Source organism: Anomaloglossus baeobatrachus, chromosome 12 (genome assembly GCF_048569485.1).
Source record: "Anomaloglossus baeobatrachus isolate aAnoBae1 chromosome 12, aAnoBae1.hap1, whole genome shotgun sequence".
NCBI classification, from domain to species: domain Eukaryota; kingdom Metazoa; phylum Chordata; class Amphibia; order Anura; family Aromobatidae; genus Anomaloglossus; species Anomaloglossus baeobatrachus.
The window spans coordinates 86083366-86109283 of record NC_134364.1 but is presented as its reverse complement, the minus strand read 5'-3'; the positions used below and the strand labels follow the sequence as shown (position 1 = coordinate 86109283).

At 46.1% G+C, this 25918-nt stretch overlaps 1 protein-coding gene across 2 annotated transcripts in view; it reads right to left on the bottom strand.

The window, feature by feature from the left end:
- The window catches only part of AKAP6 (A-kinase anchoring protein 6), a 460428-nt gene that overhangs the window by 345421 nt on the left and 89089 nt on the right, over positions 1-25918 (bottom strand). For both annotated transcript variants that reach the window (XM_075329663.1, XM_075329664.1), the window contains exon 2: positions 25366-25660. In XM_075329663.1, coding sequence (XP_075185778.1) covers positions 25366-25641 — 276 coding nt within the window. In that variant the 5' untranslated portion in view covers positions 25642-25660. The remainder of the gene's footprint in view (positions 1-25365; positions 25661-25918) is intronic.

Here is a 25918-nt window from a genome sequence, read left to right as displayed (position 1 = left end):
CCTCCATTTCAGGGGCGGAGCTCGTTCCTCCTCTTCTGAGGATGCGCCGACATCGGTTTTAAATTTCAACACATGCTCAGTAGATTTTTGTCATTGTGTAATATATACAGTGATGGTACGCTTGCTTGCCAGCTCTGGTCAGAAGTAACAAACTGGCAAAAGTGTGCACTGTCAGTACGCATTGTATGTATAGTAGCCAGTATGCAAGAAAGGAGAGACCAGGGCAGTCCACGCAAGTGACTGTAGTCGCCACTTATTGAACCAGATGAACCTGGTTCCTAGCAAGTGCTGTTGCCAGAAATGCATACCATCTGAGAGAAGGCATACATTTCTGGAGTAAGTTATGGTTACTCATGATGAATTTGACAGGTGGGTGTGACAATGCCCCGTCCCAACGGGCAGAACGATTGCACTGACAGGGATCTCAACCGCGACTGGGACCGGCGGTTTTATGGGACCCGTCGGCCCCAGCCCCTGCTTTAGCTGCATGTGCGAACAAAGCTGCACGTCCAGCTGAAATGCATTACATTGCAAAGACCCGTCGTGTCCCTGTACTGCGATAGACACTGCCGGTCAAACAGAAGCCAACAGCTTTTATCTGTGTCCCAGTGACCGAGGGTGGTTCATGGCAATGATGTCATGCATTCCAATAGCACCGACACTGATGAAAGCTGCTGGCCACTGTGCGCTGGCTACACAGGAGCGCGCTGCGTGACGCGGGAGCCAGGGACGGTGAGCACAATGCTGGTTTTTTTTGCATTAAACAGAATGGAGACTTATTTACCAGGATGGGAACAGTATATACCAGTGATGGCGAACCTATGGCACGCGTGCCGCAAGGGGCACGCTGAGCCTATTCTGCTGGCACGCGTGCTGTCGCCCGATCCTGCAGCTTTGGTCTGCTAGTGCAGTCGCGTCGGCAGATCAAATTTGTGTTGGAGCAGAGGAGACATTTCTCCTCCGCTCTGACACTCCTCCTCTCCCAGGCTGCAGGTGTGTTGCCTAGGAGACGGAGGAGCGTCAGAGAGCTGCGCCGGTGTCGTCTGCTGGCCGCGTGGGAACTGAGGACCCAGCAGCGCGCAGCGATGGAGCGGGTGCAGGAAGGTAAGTTGTGTTGCTTTTTTTTTTTTTTTCTTTTTATAACTCGTGTGCGGCTGTGCCGAGGTGGGGATGGGGGGGGCAGCGCCAGCATGGGGTGGGGGAACGCACACAGCAGCGTGGGGTGGGGGAGGGGGAACGCACATGGCAGCGTGGGGTGGGGGAACGCACATGGTGGGGTGGGGGAGGGGGAACGCACATGGTGGGGTGGGGGAGGGGGGAACGCACATGCCAGCGTGGGGTGGGGGTGGGGGAACGCACATGGTGGGGTTGGGGAGGGGGAACGCACATGGCATCGTGGGGTGGGGGAACGCACATGCCAGCGTGGGGTGGGGGAACGCACATGCCAGCGTGGGGTGGGGGACATGCTTGCCAGCATGGGGAGGGGGGACATGCATGCCAGGATGGGGAAACATGCATGGCAGGACGTGGAAAAATACATGCCAGGATGGAGGAAACATGCATGCCAGGATGGGGGGGAAACATGCATGCCAGCATGAGGAACAATGCATGCCAGGATGTGGAAACCTGCATGGCAGGATGGGGAAAAAAATACATGCCAGAATGGAGGAAACATGCATGCCAGGATGGAGGAAACATGCATGCCAGGATGGGGAAAACATACATGCCAGGATGGGGAAAACATACATGCCAGGATGGGGAAAACATACATGCCAGGATGGGGGAAACATACATGCCAGGATGGGGGAAACATACATGCCAGGATGGGGGAAACATACATGCCAGGATGGGGGAAACATACATGCCAGGATGGGGGAAACATACATGCCAGGATGGGGGAAACATGCTTGCCAGGATGGGGGAAACATGCATGCCAGGATGGAGGAAACATACATGCCAGGATGGGGGAAACATACATGCCAGGATGGGGGAAACATGCTTGCCAGGATGGGGGAAACATGCATGCCAGGATGGAGGAAACATGCATGCCAGGATGGAGAAAACATGCATGCCAGGATGGGGAAAAACATGCATGCCAGGATGGGGAAAACATGCCACGATAGGGTACATTTACCAGAAAGGGGTATATTTACCTGGATGGGGGTAAATTAACCAGGATTGGGAACATTTACTAGGATGGAGGACATTTACCAGGAATGGGGTACATGCCGGGATGGGGGAACATTTACAAGGATGGGCAATATGTCAGGATGGGGTACATTTACCAGCATGGGGGAACATGCCAGAATGGGTAACATTTACCAGGACGGAGGACATTTACCAGGATGGGGCCGTGATGGGGACAAATATACAAGAATGTAGGAAATATATATCAGGATGGGGGACATGTTTACCAAGAAGTGGCTGAGGAAGGGGACAGAACTACACAATGATGGGGAGCGGAGCCACTCGTACATCTTTATGGGATTTCAAGATGTTCAGACTTTGAAATGTAGATGTGGATTACAGGGTGACATCTGATTGCATTCCAGGCTAAAATCTCTGTCTAATATGCTGCAATCTTTTTCCAGAAAGATCAATCCAACTGCTGTGTCTGGAAAGGTCAGAAGCTCAGCTTCAATGTGTGGTAAGCATGCATGAGCGTGATGCCCCCTGCTGAAGAGAAGACTGCAAAGGTAAGGTTACAATCAATTATTTACATAATAGGATTGGTTGGCACTTCGGAAAAAAAATTGGGTTTAGGGCTACAGTTTGGGCACTCGGCCTGTAAAAGGTTCGCCATGACTGGTATATACCAAAAAAAGATAAAAAAAAATACCAGGAGGAGGACATTATGTGTGATGCCCTGGACTATTCAAGTCGTCACAATCTGCCCTTCCCGTGCTGGACTCAAACACCCATGGTTCTGTGAACCTAACCTGCGGTACTGCCTCCACCAGCATTCACAAATCCTAGATACGCTGCTTAAGCAGGATTAGGGCCACCCACCTAGGGGTCAGACTGGGAGGTGTCAAGTGAGTCGAGTGGTAGCCCTCGAGCTGTGAGGAGCTCTGAGGAAGCTGGGAGTTGGAGCTCCCAGGGGAGAAGTAAACTAGGTTGCAGACGGTGGTCTGGACCTAGAGGAGTCGGACCCCCAGTCGCAGGGGATTGAGGCTAGGTGCCTGGAGCCCATCAATGATGACGGTCAGCAGCCTGGTCTTATCACTGGTCTGGGACCGAAGGCACATTGGGGTACACGAACCCTAGGTCGGGGAGAGCTTCAGGCGACCCGGCAATTAATTTGTGGAGGACAGGGCCTTTATGGACTGTTCCCACGAAGCGCAGAGATCGGGGCACTAGTGCAACGAGGGGGATAGGGCTTTCCAAACAAGCGGTTTTAGAATGCTAAATGTATACCTACATATACATACATCTGACTAACATAAGGGGGGGGGGCAGGCCAAATTTTGCACCAGGGTACATTGAATGCTAGTTACACCACTCGTCCCACCTATGCCACATATTGGCATAGCTGCCCATCATTGTGTGTAAACCCCAAAAGTTACAATATTTTTGAGCAACTGATGTGTTACATAGACATTTTGCTACTTATTCCAATGTTTAAGCCAGTCTTCTGGACTATGCTCCTTTATGTGTCTGAGCCAGCATAGTCTGCATAAAATAGTAAATGAACAATGGAATTAAAAATAAAATGATGGTTGATTTTCATTACACATTTTCTCATACTCTAGTCTATACAATTCCTGACGTGCTCAGTTTTTGCAGCTGTTGCTCTACTGCGAACCTTCAAGTAATGGTTCAATGGCCGTGACATATATATTTGTCACTTCTCTTCTGGCACACTCTGTAGCAATTGCACATAGACTGATCCTGCCTTAAGTCTCATTGTATAACCTTCATGCTTTTTCTAAGTTGTGCTCTGGTCCTCCTAAAGAATTCAATGAAATACAATACTTGGTTTAAGAGTAACTTGGTTTGAGAGTGTTTTGCAAGACAAGCAAAGCTTTTTACAAATTTGTAACTTGGTTTAAGAGCAATGCTTTGCAATAAGAGCAAATACTCACTGCACGCACATGTGGTTCAGTCCTTTCACCCGCTCTGACCCGCTCTAGAGGTAACTTTCTGTACATATGTACTGTATACAGTATACCATTGTACAGTATTTGTGTATACAGTACTGTACTCTTTCTGCTAACCAGTACAGCATATTGTAATCTAATTGCCTGTGCAGTATTCCTACCCCACATTTGGCTTAGTTTTGCCCTTATTTTGGGGAGAATAGATTTGGGGTGTGTTTTGTGTACTGTACTACAATATAGATTGTCATATTTATACATTTTCTCTCTATATTATACCTGCCGCACACCAACAACTCTATTGTAAGGTAACGTGTAGTTTAATTTTTCTTTTTTACTGTACTGGAGTTTGTTAGTGTACTGTAATTTTATATGAATACAGTACATTATTTTGTTTTACTGTAATAAATTGGTATAAATTCAGTAAATATTTTTAGGTTGTGGAACAAATTGTCTGTTTCAATTATTTCCTATGAGAAAATTCGCTTTGATATCAGAGTAACTTAGTTTAAGAGCAGACTCCCGGAACCAATTATGCTAGTAATCCAAGGTGCCACTGTACACAAATATGATGCTAGACATGAACATGAACAGGGCCGGATTATAGGCAGGGCAGGTGGGGCTTCAGCCCTGGGGCCCCCACCAAAAGAGCTTCCAAGGGGGCACCCACCACCAGGGCCATACTTGCCACCCGTCAGCAATTTTTTTTTTCTTCACACCCTCTCCCCCTCCGTAAAGACAGTCTAATAAATCAGCTGTGTTTTTGGGGTGGGGGGGGGAGTACCTACATTTATTTGTATCTGTGTCTCTAAGACGCAAAAACAAACTGTGGGCGCAGGACGCTCATTGACCCCGGAAGTACCAGCGCTTGCACTTCCGGGGTCAGAGGTGTGCCTGCTCCCTGCTCTGCTGTGGCATCCAATGCCGCGGACGTCACAGCAGGACACCGCGGACGTCACAGCAGGACGCCGCGGCCGTTACAGTAGGACACCGCGGCCGCGGAGGAGAAGACCGACGCCGCGGAGGAGAAGACTGACGCCGCAGCCCAGAGAGGAGACTCACCGGAGCAGGAGGATGGCCGCGGCACCGTAATCAGCAGCATGAGGATGGCATCAGAGCAGGTAAGGGCAGAGCTGAAGAAAGATGTGTGGTGTGATGCAGAGCTGTGTGTGTGTGTGTGAAGCAGAGCTGTGTGTGTGGGTGTGTGTGAAGCAGAGCTGAAGAAAGATGTGTGGTGTGAAGCAGAGCTGTGTGTGTGTGAAGCAGACCTGTGTGTGTGTGAAGCAGAGCTGTGTGTGTGTGTGAAGCAGAGCTGTGTGTGTGAAGCAGAGCTGTGTGTGTGTGAAGCAGAGCTGTGTGTGTGTGTGTGTGTGTGAAGCAGAGCTGTGTGTGTGTGTGTGTGTGTGAAGCAGAGCCGTGTGTGTGTGTGTGTGTGTGTGAAGCAGAGCTGAAGAAAGATGTGTGGTGTGAAGCAGAGCTGTGTGTGTGTGTGAAGCAGAGCCATGTGTGTGTGTGTGTGTGTGTGAAGCAGAGCTGAAGAAAGATGTGTGGTGTAAAGCAGAGCTGTGTGTGTATGAAGCAGAGCTGTGTGTGTGAAGCAGAGCTGTGTGTGTGTGAAGCAGAGCTGTGTGTGTGTGTGAAGCAGAGCTGTGTGTGTGAAGCAGAGCCGTGTGTGTGTGTGAAGCAGAGCTGAAGAAAGATGTGTGGTGTGAAGCAGAGCTTGTGTGTGTGAAGCAGAGATGTGTGTGAAGCAGAGATGTGTGTGAAGCAGAGCTGTGTGTGTGTGTGAAGCAGAGCTGTTTGTGTGTGAAATGTGTGTGTGAAGCAGCTGTGTGTGTGTGTGTGAAGCAGAGCTGTGTGTGAAGCAGAGCTGTGTGTGTGTGAAGCAGAGCTGTGTGTGTGAAGCAGAGCTGTGTGTGTGAAGCAGAGCTGTGTGTGTGAAGCAGAGCTGTGTGTGTGAAGCAGAGTTGTGTGTGTGAAGCAGAGCTGTGTGTGTGAAGCAGAGCTGTGTGTGAAGCAGAGCTGTGTGTGTGTGAAGCAGAGCTGTGTGTGTGTGTGTGTGTGAAGCAGAGCTGTGTGTTTGTGAAGCAGAGCTGTGTGTGTATGTGTGAAGCAGAGCTGTGTGTGTGTGTGTATGTGTGTGTGAAGCAGAGCTGTTTGTGTGTGTGTGAAATGTGTGAGTGAAGCAGCTGTGTGTGTGTGTCTGTGTGTGTGAAGCAGTGCTGTGTGTGTGTGAAGCAGTGCTGTGTGTGTGTGAAGCAGAGCTGTGTGTGTGTGAAGCAGTTGTGTGTGAAGCAGAGCTGTGTGTGTGTGTGAAGCAGAGCTGTGTGTGTGTGTGTGAAGCAGAGCTGTGTGTGTGTGTGTGAAGCAGAGCTGTGTGTGTGTGTGTGTGTGTGTGTGTGTGAAGCAGAGCTGTGTGTGTGTGAAGCAGAGCTGTGTGTGTGTGAAGCAGAGCTGTGTGTGTGTGTGTGTGTGTGTGTGTGTGTGAAGCAGAGCTGTGTGTGTGTGTGTGAAGCAGGGGTGTGTGTGTGTATATATGAATCAGAGCAGTCTGTGCGGCACCCCAGAACTATATGGGTCCCCCAGAGCGCTAAGCCACCCATCCCAGTAATGTGTACGCAACAAGAGCTGTTTGCCACTCCAGTAACATCTATGCTCCCCCCAGTAAAGTCTATGCCCCCTGCCCCTCCTGTAATGTATTTATTGTAGGCCCCAGCCCCTCCTGTGATGTATATACAGCAGTGCTGTGTCAGTGTGCACGGTGTGCAGTCATGTCTGTTAGTGATGGCCATCATGTACACAGCCACATGTCCTGGAGGAGCTTGATGGAAACAAGCGGGAGAGGTGAGTGATGCTGCTTGTGACTTCTCCGTATTAACACCTGTAATGCGTCTGTGTCTGCATGTATGTCAGTGTATATGACTGTGTATAGTTTTGTCTGTTTAAATGTATTTTTGTAAATTTGTCTTCAAATATGTATATGTACGTATGCCTTTATGTGTATGTGCGTGTCTACATGTGGATGGGGCCCACTGAGACTCAACCGGGGACCACAAAAACCCGGAGCCGGCCCTGGCTGCCTTCACATTGGGATGATTAAAAAAATATGTGAGTAACTCTACTTTCTGTGTATAAGTGACGGCTGTGAGTGATCCTGGACTGTGTCTGTATTGTAGTACTGTAAATCTGAATGTGGCAGAACAGGGTAAGATACATGCTCATTGGATTTATATCTACATGCTACAGTTCGTGCTTTACTATTATGGCTAAAAATGTTAACGTTTTATGGGGCCCCCACCAGATTTTCTGCCCAGGGGCCCCCACCAACCTTAATCCGGCCCTGAACATGAATGTAAATGGTTTTCATCATCATGCAATGTACAGAATCCATATGCAGTACTGAACAGCAGCCACTAGATGGAGCTCTAATACAAGAAATCACACATGAATTGCTGTTTGGACTAATTGCTTTTTGGGTCTGTGGGAAATATATTGTCTTCTAATTTTTTTTATTTTTTAAAAAAACCTGTTTCCTTTGCTGCAACCGCAGGTTTCTGTTCCTCCATTTACATCAGGGTGGTTGAAGTCCCCCATAATAATGAGTTTTCTGTGAATTGCTGCCTCATCTATTAAAACACCCAAAAAGTTTATTAACCCTTTAGGCTATAAGCCCACCGGACTCTGTACCTGCGGATTTTGCTGCGGAAAACCTGCAGATTTATCTGGATTTTCTAGATAAATCTGCAGGTTTTAGCAAGTACAGACACTCCCCATGTTATCCTATGGGACATGGGGAGTGCTGTGTCCATGCTGCAGTATGTGTGGCTGCGGAATATGCTGCAGATGTTCCGCAGCCCCACGTAACTGCACGTCAATAATTCCTGCGGAAATATCTGCGGAAATCCCAGCCCTCCACTATGGAGATACAGGGCGGGACTTCTGCAGGTAAGTTGCACGAATGTCCGCAGGTTTTCCGCAGCTATTTCACTGGAATCCCGCAGCAATGGATAGCTGCAGATTCCGGGGATCAGCTGCGGGAAACCTGCGGTCGTACCTGTGGATATATCCCTGGGTACGGAGACCTGTGGGCACATAGTCTTAGGAGGTACACAGCAACTAAAGCAATGTGAAAGGAAAAAATGAAAATGTAACTTTTTTCTAACAAAAACTTTACTTTAGACCCAAATTTTGCATTTTCACAAGGGTGACAAAAAAATACACCTTAAAATTTACTGTGCAATTTCTACACTGGTACTGCATATCTGATGTCTATCTGTTTAGGAACACGACATGGCTTGGAAGGGAAGGAGCGCCATTTGAATTTTAGAACGCAAAATTGTCTGGAATAGATAGCAGATGCCATGTCACGTTTGAAGACCCCCTGAGGTGCCTAAACAGTGGAGCTCCTCAATAGGTGACCCCATTTTAAAATCTAGACTCCTCAAGGAATTTATCTAGATGTTTGGTGAGCACCTTGAACTCCATTGTACTTCACAGAATTTCATAATTTTGAACCATGAAAATAAAAAATTGTTTTTTTACCACAAAAAGTTTGCTTTATCCCCAATGTTTCAAATTCACAAGGGTAACTGGGGAAAATTCACTGTACAATTTATTGTGCAATTTCTCATGAGTTTGCCAATAGAAGTGCTGTAAAACTGACAGGTGGTTCAAGGAATGTGTAATATGTCAGCTCTCAGCAATCAACTGTACTTGCATCTTTCAGGCACATACTGAGAGTCAACGCCCCCTAAGGAAGTCACAGCGGACGTAACGCGTGTCTGGGTCAGGAGTAAGCAGGATCAGCTGACCATCTACCCAGGTAGTAAGCTTGTCTTAGCAATATATAATTATACCATCAGCTCCCACTAGGATTGTCTTTATCTGGTTGTACACAGGATTGATCTGTCATTACACTGAGACACCTGTGTATCTATCACTATTTTCTTTGCACTTGCACACTTTATATGTAACACATTACAGTGGAACCTCACTTAACGAGTAACCCACTTAATGAGAATTTTGCTTAACAAGCAAAGCTTTCTGTAAATTTGTAACTCGGTTTACGAGAAAGCTATGCTGTACGAGCAAAATACTCACCGCACACACTTCCGGTTCTGTACATCCACCACACTCTGACCCGCACTTGCAGTCCACACAAATACACACAAGCACGCACAAACACACACGCACGCACATACAGTATTATGCTCACCTTACCTTCCGTTCCACCGCCGGCCTCACGGTTCTTGTAGTTCCCGGGTGCATCGCAATGTCCTCGCGGCGAACTACAAGACCCAGGAGGCCGACGATGGAATGGAAGCTAAGGTGAGCAAAATATGTGTACCTTCAGTTCCATCGCCGGCCTCCTGGGTCCTGTAGTTCGCCGCTCCACTCCAGGCTGTGCATCGGCAACCATAGTGACAAAGCAGAAACTTCCTGTCACCGCTACGCAAAGGCAGCGCGCTGGCCAATCAGAGGCAAGCGTCTCCTGCCTTTGACGCCAGCGCTCTGGCAGCGGAAGTTCCTCCCTCGTCATTATGGTAACCCGATACACAGCCCGTACCGGAGAACAGCAAATCCCAGGACACCGGCGATGGAACGGAAGGTAAGGGGAGCATAATATATGCATGTGCGTGCGTGCTTGTTTGTTTGTGTGTGTTTGCGTGAGTTTGTGTGTGTTTTTACGTGTTTGTGCATGTGTGGAATGATACAATAGGGGACCAGGATGGGACATTTAACAAGTTGTGGAACGAATTTTCTGCATTGCAATGATTTCCTATGGGAAATCTTGCTTTGCTGAACGAGTAACTTGGTTAACAAGCACACTCCCAGAACGGATTGTTCTCGTTAACCAAGGTTCCACTGTACCTCAAAAAATCCTTTTCAGCCACTTTATTTGCTGTGTTTGTGTGGACTTTATTTAAGCCCTATCTGTGATATGTAGTAGTATACATGGTCTTATCTGTATTTATACTATTACCTGCTTTACTGCTGCATGGGCTTATCTCTGTCTGTAATTAATATTCAGTATCTAGTGCATGAAATGTTTTTTAATGTAAATTTCAATAAAATATAATGTTATCCGGACATATTGTTTTTTATCACTATCCCCCTTTTGGTGAAGTTTGCCTACACTTCTATGGTGATTTTGGATTTATACATACTGAAAAATGTAGGTTCATGTGATACAAATGAATATGAGGCTGACCTGACTTTTATATTTGATGTACCATGTACTTATAGTGGTTGTGGTGATTTATTCAAGTACTAATGGTGGTTTTGGCCATGTATTTATTTGTGATAGTAGTTATACTGATGTATTCATGTTCTAATGGTGGTTTTGGTGATGTATTTATTTGTGATGGTAGTTATACTGATGTATTCATGTACTGATGGTGGTTCTGATGATGTCTTTTGGTACTTCCTGTGCTAATTCCTGGACCATTCCTTTACATCCCTATTCTTTGCTGCCTGTCTGGTGTGGCAAGAATTATAGTTTTTTGTTTAAAAAATCTATCCAACATGTACACCACTCCATGAGCAGCAAGCTCCTTTTTCATGTCATCAATAATACTTAGTGTTGCATATTGCTCATTTTAATCCAGTAAGTGGCCTTTCAAATGCTCAACAAGCACATATCTTGCACAGCAGTATGAACCCTCAAAGGATTGCATACATGCGGCAAGATGTACACTGGATGGCATTGTCAATAGTCGAGTACATCTGACTAATGGGGATGGCACGGATGATACACAAAGGAATATATACAAATACAATCAGTGAATACAAGCAAATCCCTTCTACCCTCAGAATAAAAAGTCACTGAATTTCAAATCACTGACTTAAAGGGACCCACGAACAAAGTACATTTAAATCAAGCTATTGAAATAATAGCTATTGAAATAATATTAAGTATGAGAATTGTATGTGTTAAATAATGTTCCTGTGCTGAGATGATCTTATAAATGTGTCCCTTCTTCATATTGTGTTATGGATGTCTTGTGACTATAGAGAGATATGAACAGCAGCATTATAAAAAGCTAAAATATGCAAAAATTCAATATAGGAATTTTGGTACTGCATTACTTCTACTGGAAAAAATAAGATACTTGACAGACACAGAGACAGACACAGACAGAGACTATCCTGGGCAACGCCAGGGTACTACAGCTAGTATACCTATAAAGAGAAAAATCAGAAAAACTGACAATGTTGCAGTGGTAGAGCTGTATATAAGATTATCTCAGCACAGGAACATTTTTTTATCACATCCAAATGTGGAATTTATTAATATTCCAAGGTCTATTGAATATAATATACTTTGTTCATGGGAAAACCCCTTTAAGACAAAACATGCTTTGGAATAAAACACTGAATTAATGAAAAGATTTAATAATAGGAATTATCCATGTAATATGATTGGAAAAAGTCATGAGTATGGCTTAACTGGAGGATAGGTCCATACTCTGAAGAAGAAATGAAGAAAAACCAAGATAAATGGTGAAATCAATATCAATAAGAATTGGTGTATAATTGAATCGGATATTGTATAATCAGAAATAGCTAAATGTATACCCATTTTGTATTTTAAAAGAAAAAAAATGTAAATGACAATTATTTACTGTAGGATAGAAAAAGTTGTACTTTTGAATGACATCATTCATTTTACTAAATGGTGTAGTGGAAAAGAAAAATTGTGAATACAGTGAAATTGAAAACAAAAATGCGGTTCTGAGTTTTGGGAATTGTTTTTATAGCCTGCATTATGTGGTAAAATGACCTGGCATTGTTATTATCATGAGAATGATGTTCCCATAATCAAACTTGTCCAGTTGGTTTCTATTTTAGTGGTGAAAAAAAATTGTAAAAAAAGTTGTAAAAAAAATGTTTTTGATTGTGTTGCTATTTTCTGATACAGATAACATTTTAATTTTTCAATTGATGGAGATATGTGAAGTCTTGTTTTTGATTGATTTTTATTGGATAATATTCACAATTTGGTGGTGACCAAAACAGCACAATTTTGGCATTTTGAATTTTTGAGAGTTGAATGTGGAAAGCTAAAAAAGATCCCTTTCCTTTAAACCAGAAAAATAGCTGCAGTGCATTGCTGTCTGGTTGCTCCAAGGACACAGAGTGGAATCTGTGAAATAGACTGTAGGATGGATGGCACAATGGGAGCCCTTGAGAGTCAGGGACAAAAAGAAAAGGTCGTCCTACGTAGAGATGAGCGAACCTGTTCAGTTTCCCAATTTCAGATTCGGTACGAACCTTGGCTGGTTTATTCGGGCTCGGCTTACTGAACATTTTGCTCAAAAGTCAGCAAAGTTCGATAAGTGTTATTTTGCAGAAAACCCACTCCTGACCTCATCACAGCCATTTCAAGTATCGGCATGGCTGTGATTGCCCAGGGAAATCACTGTAAAAAATAGGAAGCAAAAGGGTTAAAGCATGACATACTTACCGAGTCTCCCCATGGCTATAACTGCTCCAGCGGCTATACTTTCGGGACCGCTGATTATCCTTTATCCATATTCACTGCTTTCCCCAACCACCGACGTCTCTGATTGGCTGCAGTCAGACCTCGCCCTCAGGCAGCGTCTGTGATTGGTTGGAATCACATGACACAAAAGATAATTATTTATTTCCTGCCTTAGTTGGCAATATTATGAAGGCACTGAAAAGTACCAATAACTCGAAATGTGGTTCACTGCGTAATTTTGAGCGGACACTGAAAACTGCCAAGACTTTTTTACCTGTTTCACTAGCAAATTGACAGCAGCCAGTACAAAGAATGATTACAAATGTGACTGACTATGTAATTTTGACCAGGCGATGAAAATTGACAAGACCTTTTTAGCTAGTTCACTAGCAAATTGACTACAGGCAGTAGTAATTAAGAATAAGTACAAAGGTGATTGACTGCGTAATTTTGAGCAGGCAATGAAAACTGCCAATAACCTTTTTAGCTAGTTCACTAGCAAATTGACAGCAGGCAGTACTAACTAACAATACCTAGAAATGTAATTGACTACGTAATTTGGACCAGGCGATGAAAACTGCCAAGACCTTTTTAGCTAGTTCACTAGAAAATTTACAGCAGCCAGTACAAATTAACAATAACTATAAATGTGATTGACTGCGTAATTTTGACCAGGCGATTAAAACTGCAAAGATCTTTTTACCTAGTTGACTAGCAAATTAACATCAGTCAGTACTACTAACAATACCTACAAATGTGATTAACTGCATAATTTTGAGCAGGCAATGAAAACTGACAAGACCTTTTTACGTTGTTCACCAGCAAATCTACAGCAGGCACTAATAACTAACAATACGTAGAAATGTAATTGACTTGCTAATTGGGAGCATGCAGTAATAAGGATCAATAACTATTTAGATCCTTCACTGTGAACTCCTTACCAGGCACTGACAAGTACCAAGCCCTATGTCTATCATTAAATGCAGATTTGTGGCACACAGCTTTCCCTACACTGCACATCCCTATTCTACATTATCGCTCTCCTATCTATCTCAACTACCTATCATAAACCCCCTAGCTAAGCTAACTGTATGCCAGCAGCAGCGGCAGCACCGACGTCAGCACCTTCCCTAATGTTTAACATTCCCAAAATGGCGCCGACGCCACTTGTCCGCAATTTGGACATGTGACTTAGGCAGTCAATCACACAAGCCCTTGTGTGTCAACTTTGTAGATGTTTGCGGTGCCGTATTTGTGATAAAGTTAAGAAAAAAAAAGGGGGGCGCCTCGCGTGTCTCGCTTTTCCCAAGTCCTCACCCTTCTACTCATTAAACACATTCCCCCATTTATCATACAGCAACACAATCATATACAAAAGTATAACATGTTATTAAAAAAAAAACATTTTTTTTAAGACGCAATCAAGGCTCAGACAAAACCGAACATTACCGACTTTTGGGGAAAGATTTTTGGGGATATGGTATATGATGGAGCCTTTGTTTCCAAGCACCATTGTTCAAACGGGGTAACCATGGAGGGACTTCCCCCCCCGAGGTCTCAGACTGAAGGCAACAGTGTCCAGGAGCTCCCCACCTACACCTTATTATCACCTCCAGAGTTTTACAACCCGACAAGTTCATGACATCCCGAAGGTGAGACACCCGACCCTGGCTAGGGGGCAGCAGGCTGGTTCTTGCAGAATGCATGGGAATTGGGGATTGCCCTCCAGCGTAGTAAGACGTCCTGGCGTGGACGCCAGACCTAAGCGTTTGACAATGCCTCTCCAGTAGAGTTGAGCGCGGTTCGTGGTTCGTGGTTCTCCAATTCTAGGCTCGAGTGATTTTGGGGCATGTTCTAGATCGAACTAGAACTCGAGCTTTTTGCAAAAGCTCGATAGTTCTAGAAACGTTCGAGAACGGTTCTAGCAGCAAAAAACCAGCTAAATCATAGCTTGGTTTCTGCTGTAATAGTGTAAGTCACTCTGTGAATCACACTATTATCACATTTCAGTGTATAGTGTGCGTGAACAGCGCCTTCAGATCACTGCTGTTTCTATAATGGCGATCGCCATTTTTTTTTTTTTTTTCTTGTCTTCCTTCCCTAAGCGCGCGCGTCTTGTGGGGCGGGCCAGCATGTCAGCCAATCCCAGACACACACACAGCTAAGTGGACTTTGAGCCAGAGAAGCAACGGCATGTGTGATAGGATGTCCATGTCACATGTCCCTGCATTATAAAACCGGACATTTTCTTCCAGGACGCCATTATCTGCCTTCTGCGTCTTTGGTGTCAGACATCACTGTCGCAGCTCCGTCCTCCTGAGTCCTATCGCCGATACAGCTGTATGCGCTGCATACACAGCGTTAGACAGCTTAGGGAGAGCACTTTATAGCAGTCCTTTTAAGGGCTCAAACCGGCAGGGTCAGAGTTAAGGTGACAGGTCCTGAAAACAGCGCCAGCGTCTGTGTAGCCAAGGTCAGGGATTTCCTCCCTGCATTTCCCTATTAGGAGGGATAGAAAGGCAGGCTTCCATTCCTCTACCCATACCCACAATCCTGCCACTGTACCCTCCTGTCCTCTGCACACTCCAACTCATTATAACTAAGCCATTAGACTAGCAAACACTCAGTGTACCTAGTGGCATCCTATACGTGGCTATTGGACTTTGCTATAGTCCCACTAGTGCAAAGACATTTGCAGAGCGCGTCTGCCTGCATTGCACACTCCAACTCATTATAACTAAGCCATTAGACTAGCAAACACTCAGTGTACCTAGTGGCATCCTATCTGTGGCTATTGGACTTTGCTATAGTCCCACTAGTGCAAAGACATTTGCAGAGCGCGTCTGCCTGCATTGCACACTCCAACTCATTATAACTAAGCCATTAGACTAGCAAACACTCAGTGTACCTAGTGGCATCCTATACGTGGCTATTGGACTTTGCTATAGTCCCACTAGTGCAAAGACATTTGCAGAGCGCGTCTGCCTGCATTGCACACTCCAACTCATTATAACTAAGCCATTAGACTAGCAAACACTCAGTGTACCTAGTGGCATCCTATACGTGGCTATTGGACTTTGCTATAGTCCCACTAGTGCAAAGACATTTGCAGAGCGCGTCTGCCTGCGTTGCACACTCCAACTCATTATAACTAAGCCATTATACTAGCAAACACTCAGTGTACCTAGTGGCATCCTATACGTGGCTATTGGACTTTGCTATAGTCCCACTAGTGCAAAGACATTTGCAGAGCGCGTCTGCCTGCATTGCACACTCCAACTCATGATAACTAAGCCATTAGACTAGCAAACACTCAGTGTACCTAGTGGCATCCTATACGTGGCTATTGGACTTTGCTATAGTCCCACTAGTGCAAAGACATTTGCAGAGCGCGTCTGCCTGCATTGCACACTCCAACTCATTATAACTAAGCCATTAGACTAGCAAACACTCAGTGTACCTAGTGGCATCCTATACGTGGCTATTGGACTTTGCTATAGTCCCACTAGTGCAAAGACATTTGCAGAGCGCATCTGCCTGCGTTGCACACTCCAACTCATTATAACTAAGCCATTAGACTAGCAAACACTCAGTGTACCTAGTGGCATCCTATACGTGGCTATTGGACTTTGCTATAGTCCCACTAGTGCAAAGACATTTGCAGAGCGCGTCTGCCTGCATTGCACACTCCAACTCATGATAACTAAGCCATTAGACTAGCAAACACTCAGTGTACCTAGTGGCATCCTATACGTGGCTATTGGACTTTGCTATAGTCCCACTAGTGCAAAGACATTTGCAGAGCGCGTCTGCCTGCATTGCACACTCCAACTCATTATAACTAAGCCATTAGACTAGCAAACACTCAGTGTACCTAGTGGCATCCTATACGTGGCTATTGGACTTTGCTATAGTCCCACTAGTGCAAAGACATTTGCAGAGCGCGTCTGCCTGCATTGCACACTCCAACTCATTATAACTAAGCCATTAGACTAGCAAACACTCAGTGTACCTAGTGGCATCCTATCTGTGGCTATTGGACTTTGCTATAGTCCCACTAGTGCAAAGACATTTGCAGAGCGCGTCTGCCTGCATTGCACACTCCAACTCATTATAACTAAGCCATTAGACTAGCAAACACTCAGTGTACCTAGTGGCATCCTATACGTGGCTATTGGACTTTGCTATAGTCCCACTAGTGCAAAGGCATTTGCAGAGCGCGTCTGCCTGCATTGCACACTCCAACTCATTATAACTAAGCCATTAGACTAGCAAACACTCAGTGTACCTAGTGGCATCCTATACGTGGCTATTGGACTTTGCTATAGTCCCACTAGTGCAAAGACATTTGCAGAGCGCGTCTGCCTGCGTTGCACACTCCAACTCATTATAACTAAGCCATTAGACTAGCAATTTTTGCTGCCAGTTTAAGGCCTGTAGTTGCATTGTCAGGGATATTTATTCTTTATTATTCTGCTGTTAATAAAGCTACACCACCACTGCAATCTTCACCACCTCTCAATTTTTACTACCACATTTTCAGTCCACAATCTTGTCGCAATCAACATGAGTGGCAAAATGACAGATGCTGGTGGAAAGGGGAAGAGGCGTGGTGGAAAAGGCAAAAAAGGTTTTGTCTGTGGGGAAAGTGGCAAAGCTCCATTATCATCTGCTGAAGATAGACCATCTACCAGCAAAAGTAAGATGTCTACTACTTACCGTGGACAATCCGATGTGCTCCCTTTTTTAGGGACACGAACAACAGGAAGAAAGGTAGATGATGGGCAAAAAAGGAAAATGCTTGAATGGATCTCAAGTGGTCCAACAAGTGCCCTCTCAGCCACTTCAAGTACCGCATCCAAAAAACACCAGTCCTCTGAGTTGTCATCCCAATCACACTTGATTTCTCCCAGCTCTGAAGTCTCCATCAGCCCTGCACAGTATGGTGGAACTGAGATGGCTGAGTCTGCAGAGCTGTTCAGTCACACTATAGCCTGGGAATCAGAGGTCTGCTCCCAAGCTACAGTGAGTACAGAACAGGAAATGGTCTGCAGTGATGCCCAGAACCTTTGTGACTCTGATTCAGGCCGTGAGGACCAAGTTTCTGAGCATAATGTTGACCCTTTGTCACAAACTGTAACACCTGTGGTTATAGACAATGAGGAACATACTGATGAAGATGAGACGCAGATACCCGATTGGGATGACAACTTAAATATTCGGTCAGGGCAAGAAGAGGCTCGGTCTGAGGGGGAGGGGAGTGCAAACACAACAATTGATGATGAAGTTCTAGATCCCACCTACTGTCAACCCCCAGTCAGGCACTCGAGGAGGTCAACAGAGGCGGTGGAGGAGGATGCAACCGACGACGAAGTTACCTTGCGCCTTCCTGGACAGAGTCGGAGCACTGGTAGCACGTCTACAACTGCATCCTCAGCCACCACTCTGCCTATGAGCATTATTCGGGGTGGATCAACAGGTCGCATGGCCTCTAAGCCTTGCCTAGCCTGGTCCTTTTTTGACATAGAAAAAGATCGCCCAAATTATGTGATCTGTAAACTTTGTCATGATTCTCTTAGTAGAGGTCAAAACCTCAGCAGTTTGACAACTTCTTCCATGAATCGTCACATGAATAAATATCATAGGTCCCGGTGGGAAGCTCACTGTGCTGCAATGCGGCCTAGCAGAGCGAACCCACCACCGCCTGCCCCTTCAAGTGCATCCGCGCGCTCTTCATCTTCTAGGACTGTGGGGACAGCTGTCACACCTGTTTTTCCACGCAAAACTTCCACCACTGTAACCGCAACAGGCAGTTTGCTTGGTAGGTCGTCAGTTGGTTTGGAAGGGGAAACAAGTGAGTGTGTACAGCTCTCTCAGACATCGATAGCACCAACGTTGGATGAAGGCAACATCATGTCTCCGCCTGCACTTTCCTCACAAACCTGCATTTTTCCAGGGACACCCTACTCAACACCGTCTACACACAGCAGCCAGATCTCTGTCCCTCAGATGTGGTCAAATAAAAGGCCACTTCCTCCGACCCATGACAAAGCTAAGAGGTTGACTCTATCCCTCTGTAAGCTGTTGGCTACCGAAATGCTGCCTTTCCGCCTAGTGGACACACAGGATTTTAGAGACCTTATGTCTGTCGCTGTGCCCCAGTACCAGATGCCTAGTCGCCACTACTTCTCTAAGAAAGGTGTGCCCGCGCTACACCAGCATGTCGCACACAACATCACCGCTTCCTTGAGAAACTCTGTATGTGAACGGGTGCATTTCACCACCGATACTTGGACCAGTAAGCATGGACAGGGACGTTACATGTCGCTGACTGGGCACTGGGTAACTATGGTAATAGATGGTGAAGGGTCTGCTGCACAAGTCTTGCCGTCCCCACGACTTGTGTGTCAATCCTCTGTCTGTCCAAGTTCCGCCACTGCTTCTGCATCCTCCACCTCATCTGGGTCCTCCACCTCCGCCCCAAGCCTGCCTGGTCAGGCTACCAGCGTTCTCACTGCGCAGAAGGAATCACGCACGCCTCATTACTATGCTGGCAGCAGAGCGCAACGGCATCAGGCGGTCTTTAGCTTGACATGTCTTGGGAATAAGAGTCACACAGCTGAGGAGTTGTGGTCAGCTCTGCGGTCCGAGTTTAATAAATGGTTGTCTCCACTCAACCTGCAGCCTGGTAAGGCCGTGTGCGACAATGCTGCAAACCTGGGTGCGGCCCTTCGCCTGGGCAAGGTGACACACGTACCTTGTATGGCTCACGTGTTGAACCTTGTCGTCCAGCAATTTTTAACACACTATCCCGGCCTAGATGGCCTTCTGAACAGGGCACGAAAACTGTCTGCTCACTTCTGCCGTTCAAGCGCCGCAGCAGAGCGACTTGCATCGCTCCAGAAGTCTTTCGGCCTGCCGGTTCATCGCCTGAAATGCGATGTGGCGACACGCTGGAATTCAACTCTCCACATGTTACAGCGACTGTGGCAGCACCGCAGAGCCCTGGTGCAATACGTCATGACGTATAGCCTGGGCCAACGAGATGCAGAGGTGGGGCAGATCACCCTGATGGAGTGGTCTCAGATCAAGGACCTATGCACCCTTCTGCACAGTTTCGACATGGCGACGAATATGTTTAGCGCTGACAATGCCATTATCAGCATGACGATTCCAGTCATTTACATGCTGGAGCACACGCTAAACACTATTCGGAGTCAGGGGGTGGGACAACATGAAGGGGAGGAACTACAGGAGGATTCATATGCGCAAGGGACAACAACATCACCAAGGTCCAGACGTTCATCATCACCAACGCAGCAGGCATGGGACCATGGGGGACAGGGATCGACAAGGTCGCATAGTAGCAGGCGAAATGTTGAGCAAGGTGCAGGAGAACATGAAGAAATGGAGGACGAACTGTCCATGGACATGGAAGACTCAGCGGATGAGGGAGACCTTGGTCAAATTTCAGTTGAAAGAGGTTGGGGGGAGATGTCAGAGGAAGAAAGAACGGGTAGCACCTCTATGCCACAAACACAGCGTGGACTTGGTCCGCATGGCTGCGCAAGACACATGAGTGCCTTTTTGTTGCACTACCTCCAACATGACAGTCGTATTGTCAAAATTAGAAGTGATGATGACTACTGGATTGCCACACTATTAGATCCCCGGTACAAGTCCAAATTTTGTGACATAATTCCAGCCATAGAAAGGGACGCACGTATGCAGGACTATCAGCAGAAGCTGTTACTCGATCTTAGATCCGCTTTTCCACCAAACAACCGTGCAGGTGCAGGGAGGGAATCTCCCAGTTGTAACTTGACAAACATGGGACGGTCTCGTCATCTTCAACAGTCTACCCGTACCAGTAGGACCGTATCTGGTGCTGGTAACAGCAATTTTATGGAATCTTTTCATAATTTTTTTAGACCCTCTTTTGCAAGGCCACCAGAGACAACAAGTCTGACACATAGTCAACGGCTGGAGAGGATGATACAGGAGTATCTCCAAATGAACATCGATGCCTTGACTGTGCAACTGGAGCCTTGCTCCTTTTGGGCTTCAAACCTAGAAAAATGACCAGAGCTCGCAACTTACGCCTTGGAGATTTTGTCGTGTCCAGCTGCCAGCGTTGTCTCTGAACGTGTCTTCAGTGCTGCTGGGTGTGTGCTGACAGATAAGCGCACGCGTCTGTCCAGTGACAATGTGGACAGACTGACGTTCATCAAAATGAACAAGTCATGGATCCAGAAGGAATTTACAACCCCTGTGTCATCCTGGGGAGAGTAAATGCTTGTGGATTTGGAATGTGCTTGATGCAAATCTAGCTGTGAAGTGTACAACTAGGGCACAAGTGCTGCCACTGAATGGGTGGGTGTGTGTGGGGCACAATTTTTGGAAAAAAGGGAGACTCCGCTTGGAGTAACCCTTGCTTACATTGTTTTTAAAAGAAGCCAAGATGAACAAGTCATGGGTCAGCAAAGACTTTATCTACCTACCCCGGTGTCATGCTGGGTACGGTTAATTATGGCGTATTTTTGAATGTGCTTGATGCTAATCTAGCTGTGAAGTGTACAACTGGGGCACAAGTGCTGCCACTGAATGGGTGGGTGTGTGTGGGGCCCAATTTTTGGAAAAAAGGGAGACTCCGCTTGGAGTAACCCTTGCTTACATTGTTTTTAAAAGAAGCCAAGATGAACAGAGCTGGGATCAGGAAAGACTTTGCTACCTACCCCGTTGTCATCCTGGGGACGGTTAATTATGGCGTATTTTTGAATGTGCTTGATGCAAATCAAAACATCCTGTTTGCAACTAGGGCCCAAGTGCTGCCACTGATGGGGTGGGTGTCTGTGTGGCCCAATTTTTGGAAAAAAGGGAGACGCCGCTTGGAGTAACCATTGCTTGCTGTGTTTTTAAAAGAAGCCAAGATGAACAGAGCTGGGATCAGGAAAGACTTTGCTACCTACCCTGTTGTCATCCTGGGGACGGTTAATTATGGCGTATTTTTGAATGTGCTTGATCAAATCAAAACATCCTGTTTGCAACTAGGGCCCAAGTGCTGCCACTGATGGGGTGGGTGTCTGTGTGGCCCAATTTTTGGAAAAAAGGGAGACGCCGCTTGGAGTAACCATTGCTTGCTGTGTTTTTAAAAGAAGCCAAGATGAACAGAGCTGGGATCAGGAAAGACTTTGCTACCTACCCCGGTGTCATCCTGGGGACGGTTAATTATGGCGTATTTTTGAATGTGCTTGATGCAAATCTAGCTGTGAAGTGTACAACTAGGGCACAAGTGCTGCCACTGAATGGGTGGGTGTGTGTGGGGCACAATTTTTGGAAAAAAGGGAGACTCCGCTTGGAGTAACCCTTGCTTACATTGTTTTTAAAAGAAGCCAAGATTAACAAGTCATGGGTCAGCAAAGACTTTATCTACCTACCCCGGTGTCATGCTGGGTACGGTTAATTATGGCGTATTTTTGAATGTGCTTGATGCAAATCTAGCTGTGAAGTGTACAACTGGGGCACAAGTGCTGCCACTGAAGGGGTGGGTGTGTGTGGGGCCCAATTTTTGGAAAAAAGGGAGACTCCGCTTGGAGTCACCTTGCGGTGTTTTACATGACTTTAGAAGGGCGTGCCATGCCTATATCTGTGTGTCCTCCTCTTTTTCCTTGTCCAGCTGTTTTGTTTTCGCATGAGTATATGTCCTTGTCACTTTCCCATGTGTTTGTGTTGTGTTGTGAGTCATTTGTCACCTTTTGGACACCTTTGAGGGTGTTTTCTAGGTGTTTTTCTATGTTTGTGATTGCCTGCCATTGTTTCCTATGCAGTTCGAGTTCGGTTCGTCGAACGTTCGACGAGCCGAACTCGAACGGGAGCTCCGTTCGGCGAACCGACCTCGAGCCGAACCGGGACCGGTTCGCTCATCTCTACTCTCCAGATGTTGGCCAAATTAAACACTGTGCAAAACAGACCCGTGTCTCCCAGGTTGACCTTAGGAGACAACCAGAAGACCTCCTGTGCCTGAACTGCTGAGATGTCATGTTCATTTTCCACCCACAGCTTAGAGGCCTTGTTGTGGATAAGATCCAGCACACAGGTACCGATTGCCGCCGCGTGATAGGCTCTGACTTCTGGTAGTTTCGTGTCCCCATTCTCTCTGAATCTAACCAGAACCTTATGGCTCAGTCGGGACCTACCCCCGCGTCATACGATGTTCCTCATGGTTTTCTGAAGTTTGAGAAAAAAGGCCGCATCCAGTTCCCACGGGATTGTTTGAAAGAAGTAAAGTATTTTAGTAAAATGTCCATTTTGAGAACATTCATTCTCCCAAACCACGAGGCACGTTGCCTTACTGTTAAACAGGTTGTCTGAGAGTTTGGCATTGACTGCAGGAAACGATATCAAATACAAAACAAGCTTTTCTGACATAGACAGTTACTGTATAACTACTTCATTAACCATAATATTATCGCTATTTAAATTGTGTGATTTTATACTTGGCAAACTGAGTAAATTCTGGGGAGTAAGAGACATTTTCCCATCTTGGTTATTGGAACCAATGAGCTTTTAAACCCTTTTTAAAGATTGCCATTGCTTTATAAAGTAAAAATTCCATCATTGAAACATAAAGAAGAAAAGTATTGGTCTACAATTGGGTGCAAAGCAGACATTGTAGACACTGCTTGAAAAGAGAATATATACCATATTTTTTGGACCATAAGATGGAGTTTTCCCTCCCAAATTTGGTAGGAAGTGGTGGTGCATCTTATAGCCCAAAATATACTTGGCTCCCTGATGAGTGCGGTAGCGGTGGAGCGGATCACAGGAGGCAGGAGCAGGGTTGCCGCTACAGGAAGCCAATGGTGGCAGGAGTGGGGCAATTATGTGTGTCCGCTATTAAAGGGAACCTGTCATCAGAAATTTCGCCCAAAAGCTAAAAGATTCCCCCTCTGCAGCTCCTGGGCTGCATTCTAGGAAGGTCCCTGTTATTATTGTGCCCCATGTGAGACCAAAATAAAGCCTTTATAAAGTTCTACCTTTTTGTATGCAGCTTCTGTAAATGTGTCACGGGGGCGGGCTCTCTGCCGTCCGTTATTCTGCCTCCTGGTCCTGTATGCCGCCCCCATCGCTCCTTTCCATATCTGATGCACCGCCCACTGCTCCAGCCATCCCCGCGCATGCCCAGTGCCAGTCTCACAGGACTGAGCAGTGTGACCGCTGGTGACGTGTGCGCAGGCAAGTGATTATGGGCGGGACTGTGACTGTTATCAGCAAGTACCCGCCCATAATCTCGTGAGCGCGCAAACCTCACCAGCATTCACACTGAGCTCAGTGTAGATGCTAGACTGTATGGGCTGCTTCCAGGGATGACGTCCCTTTGTCATGTGATAGGGGCGTGTTCAAAATACTATCACGTGACAAAGGGACGTCATCCCTGGAAGCAGCCCATACAGTCTAGCATCTACACTGAGCTCAGTGTGAATGCTGGAGAGGTTTGCGCGCTCACGAGATTATGGGCGGGTACTTGCTGATAACAGTCACAGTCCCGCCCATAATCACTTGCCTGCGCACATGTCACCAGCGGTCACACTGCTCAGTCCTGTGAGACTGGCACTGGGCATGCGTGGGGATGGCTGGAGCAGTGGGCGGTGCATCAGATATGGAAAGGAGCGATGGGGGCGGCGTACAGGACCAGGAGGCAGAATAACGGACGGCAGAGAGCCCGCCCCCGTGACAGATTTACAGAAGCTGCATACAAAAAGGTAGAACTTTATAAAGGCTTTATTTTGGTCTCACATGGGGCACAATAATAACAGGGACCTTCCTAGAATGCAGCCCAGGAGCTGCAGAGGGGGAATCTTTTAGCTTTTGGGCGAAATTTCTGATGACAGGTTCCCTTTAAAGGAGATTAATATTCACTGCTCCCCACACCCATAATTCCAGCCAAATCTTGGCATCAATGTCAACGATAGTAAGTGAGTTAGTAAGACTCTTCAGTCACAGACACTGGCACTGAAAGGTGGGCAGGGTTATCAGTGTGATGAGCTGTGAACTCCTTTTTGGATTACCCGGCAGCTGACATCTGAGTGTGACTGGGGACACATGGCAGTGACATCGTGCGCTGCCCGTCGCTTACATACCAAAATCAGTTGCTGACAGTAACAGGAGGCATATATATCAGGATGTGCCGATAATGGAAGACATATATACCAGAATGGAGAACTTATATACCAGGATGAGGGACATATATACCAGGATGAGGAACATATCTACCAGGATGGGCCCAGGATAAGAGACATATATACCAGGATAGGGATCATATATAGCAGGATGGGGAACATATATGCCATGATGTGGATCATATACACCAGGATGGGGAATATATATACCAGGATGAGGGATATATACCAGGATGGGGAACATACATACCGGGATGGGGGACATATGTACCAGGATGGGGGACATATATACCAGGATGGGCCCAGGATGGAGGACTTACATACCATGATGGGGAACATATATACCAGTATGGGGGCATATTTACCAGGATGGGCCACATATATACCAGGATGGAGGACATATAAACCGGGGAAGAGGTCCAGGACTGGGGGCATTAGTACGGAATTGGGGGACATTACCCCATAACAGTGTCAGCAGTAGATCCCCATAACCACATTGCTTCAAATTTGTTTTTCTATTTTCCTCCTCTAAAACCTAGATGTATCTCATGGTATGGTGTGTCTTGTAGTCTGAAAAATACAATATATGTATTTTTGTCCTCACCTTGAGTTGCATTAGATGCACATCTACATGCTTGCTTTGAGGGTCCTCTTGCACTGACTGTGTAAGTCCTCTTACTCTTTCGGCTGTGCTTCTGATCCAGGTATCAATTTCTGGCAGGTGCAAGATAATTTTCCAATCTGCCCCTGAATGAACCGGAGGTGGCCTTTCAGAGCGCTGGACACAATCTTGCCCAAAAGAGGGCTCTATTTCACATGAGTCGCCAGCATTTGGGTCCATGATATCGGCTTCTTGGGATCCAGTAGTCTTCAGACTCATGGCGTAAAGCTATTCATACCTATTGGAGTAAAAGAATAGTAAAGTCTTCACAACATGCTTAGAGATTTATCAATACAAATACCACCCTGAAAAATTAAATGTATAAACTGCCTAGTTAAGGGCATGACAATACAGTGCAAAAATATTAGTAAAATGCAATGCTCAATTATTGTTGTCATACATCAATCAAATAAGTGGTAACGTCACAACAATATTATACATGATCGCTGCAGCCAATCACTGGCTCAGCGCTCATTCTGATATAGAAGACACAAGA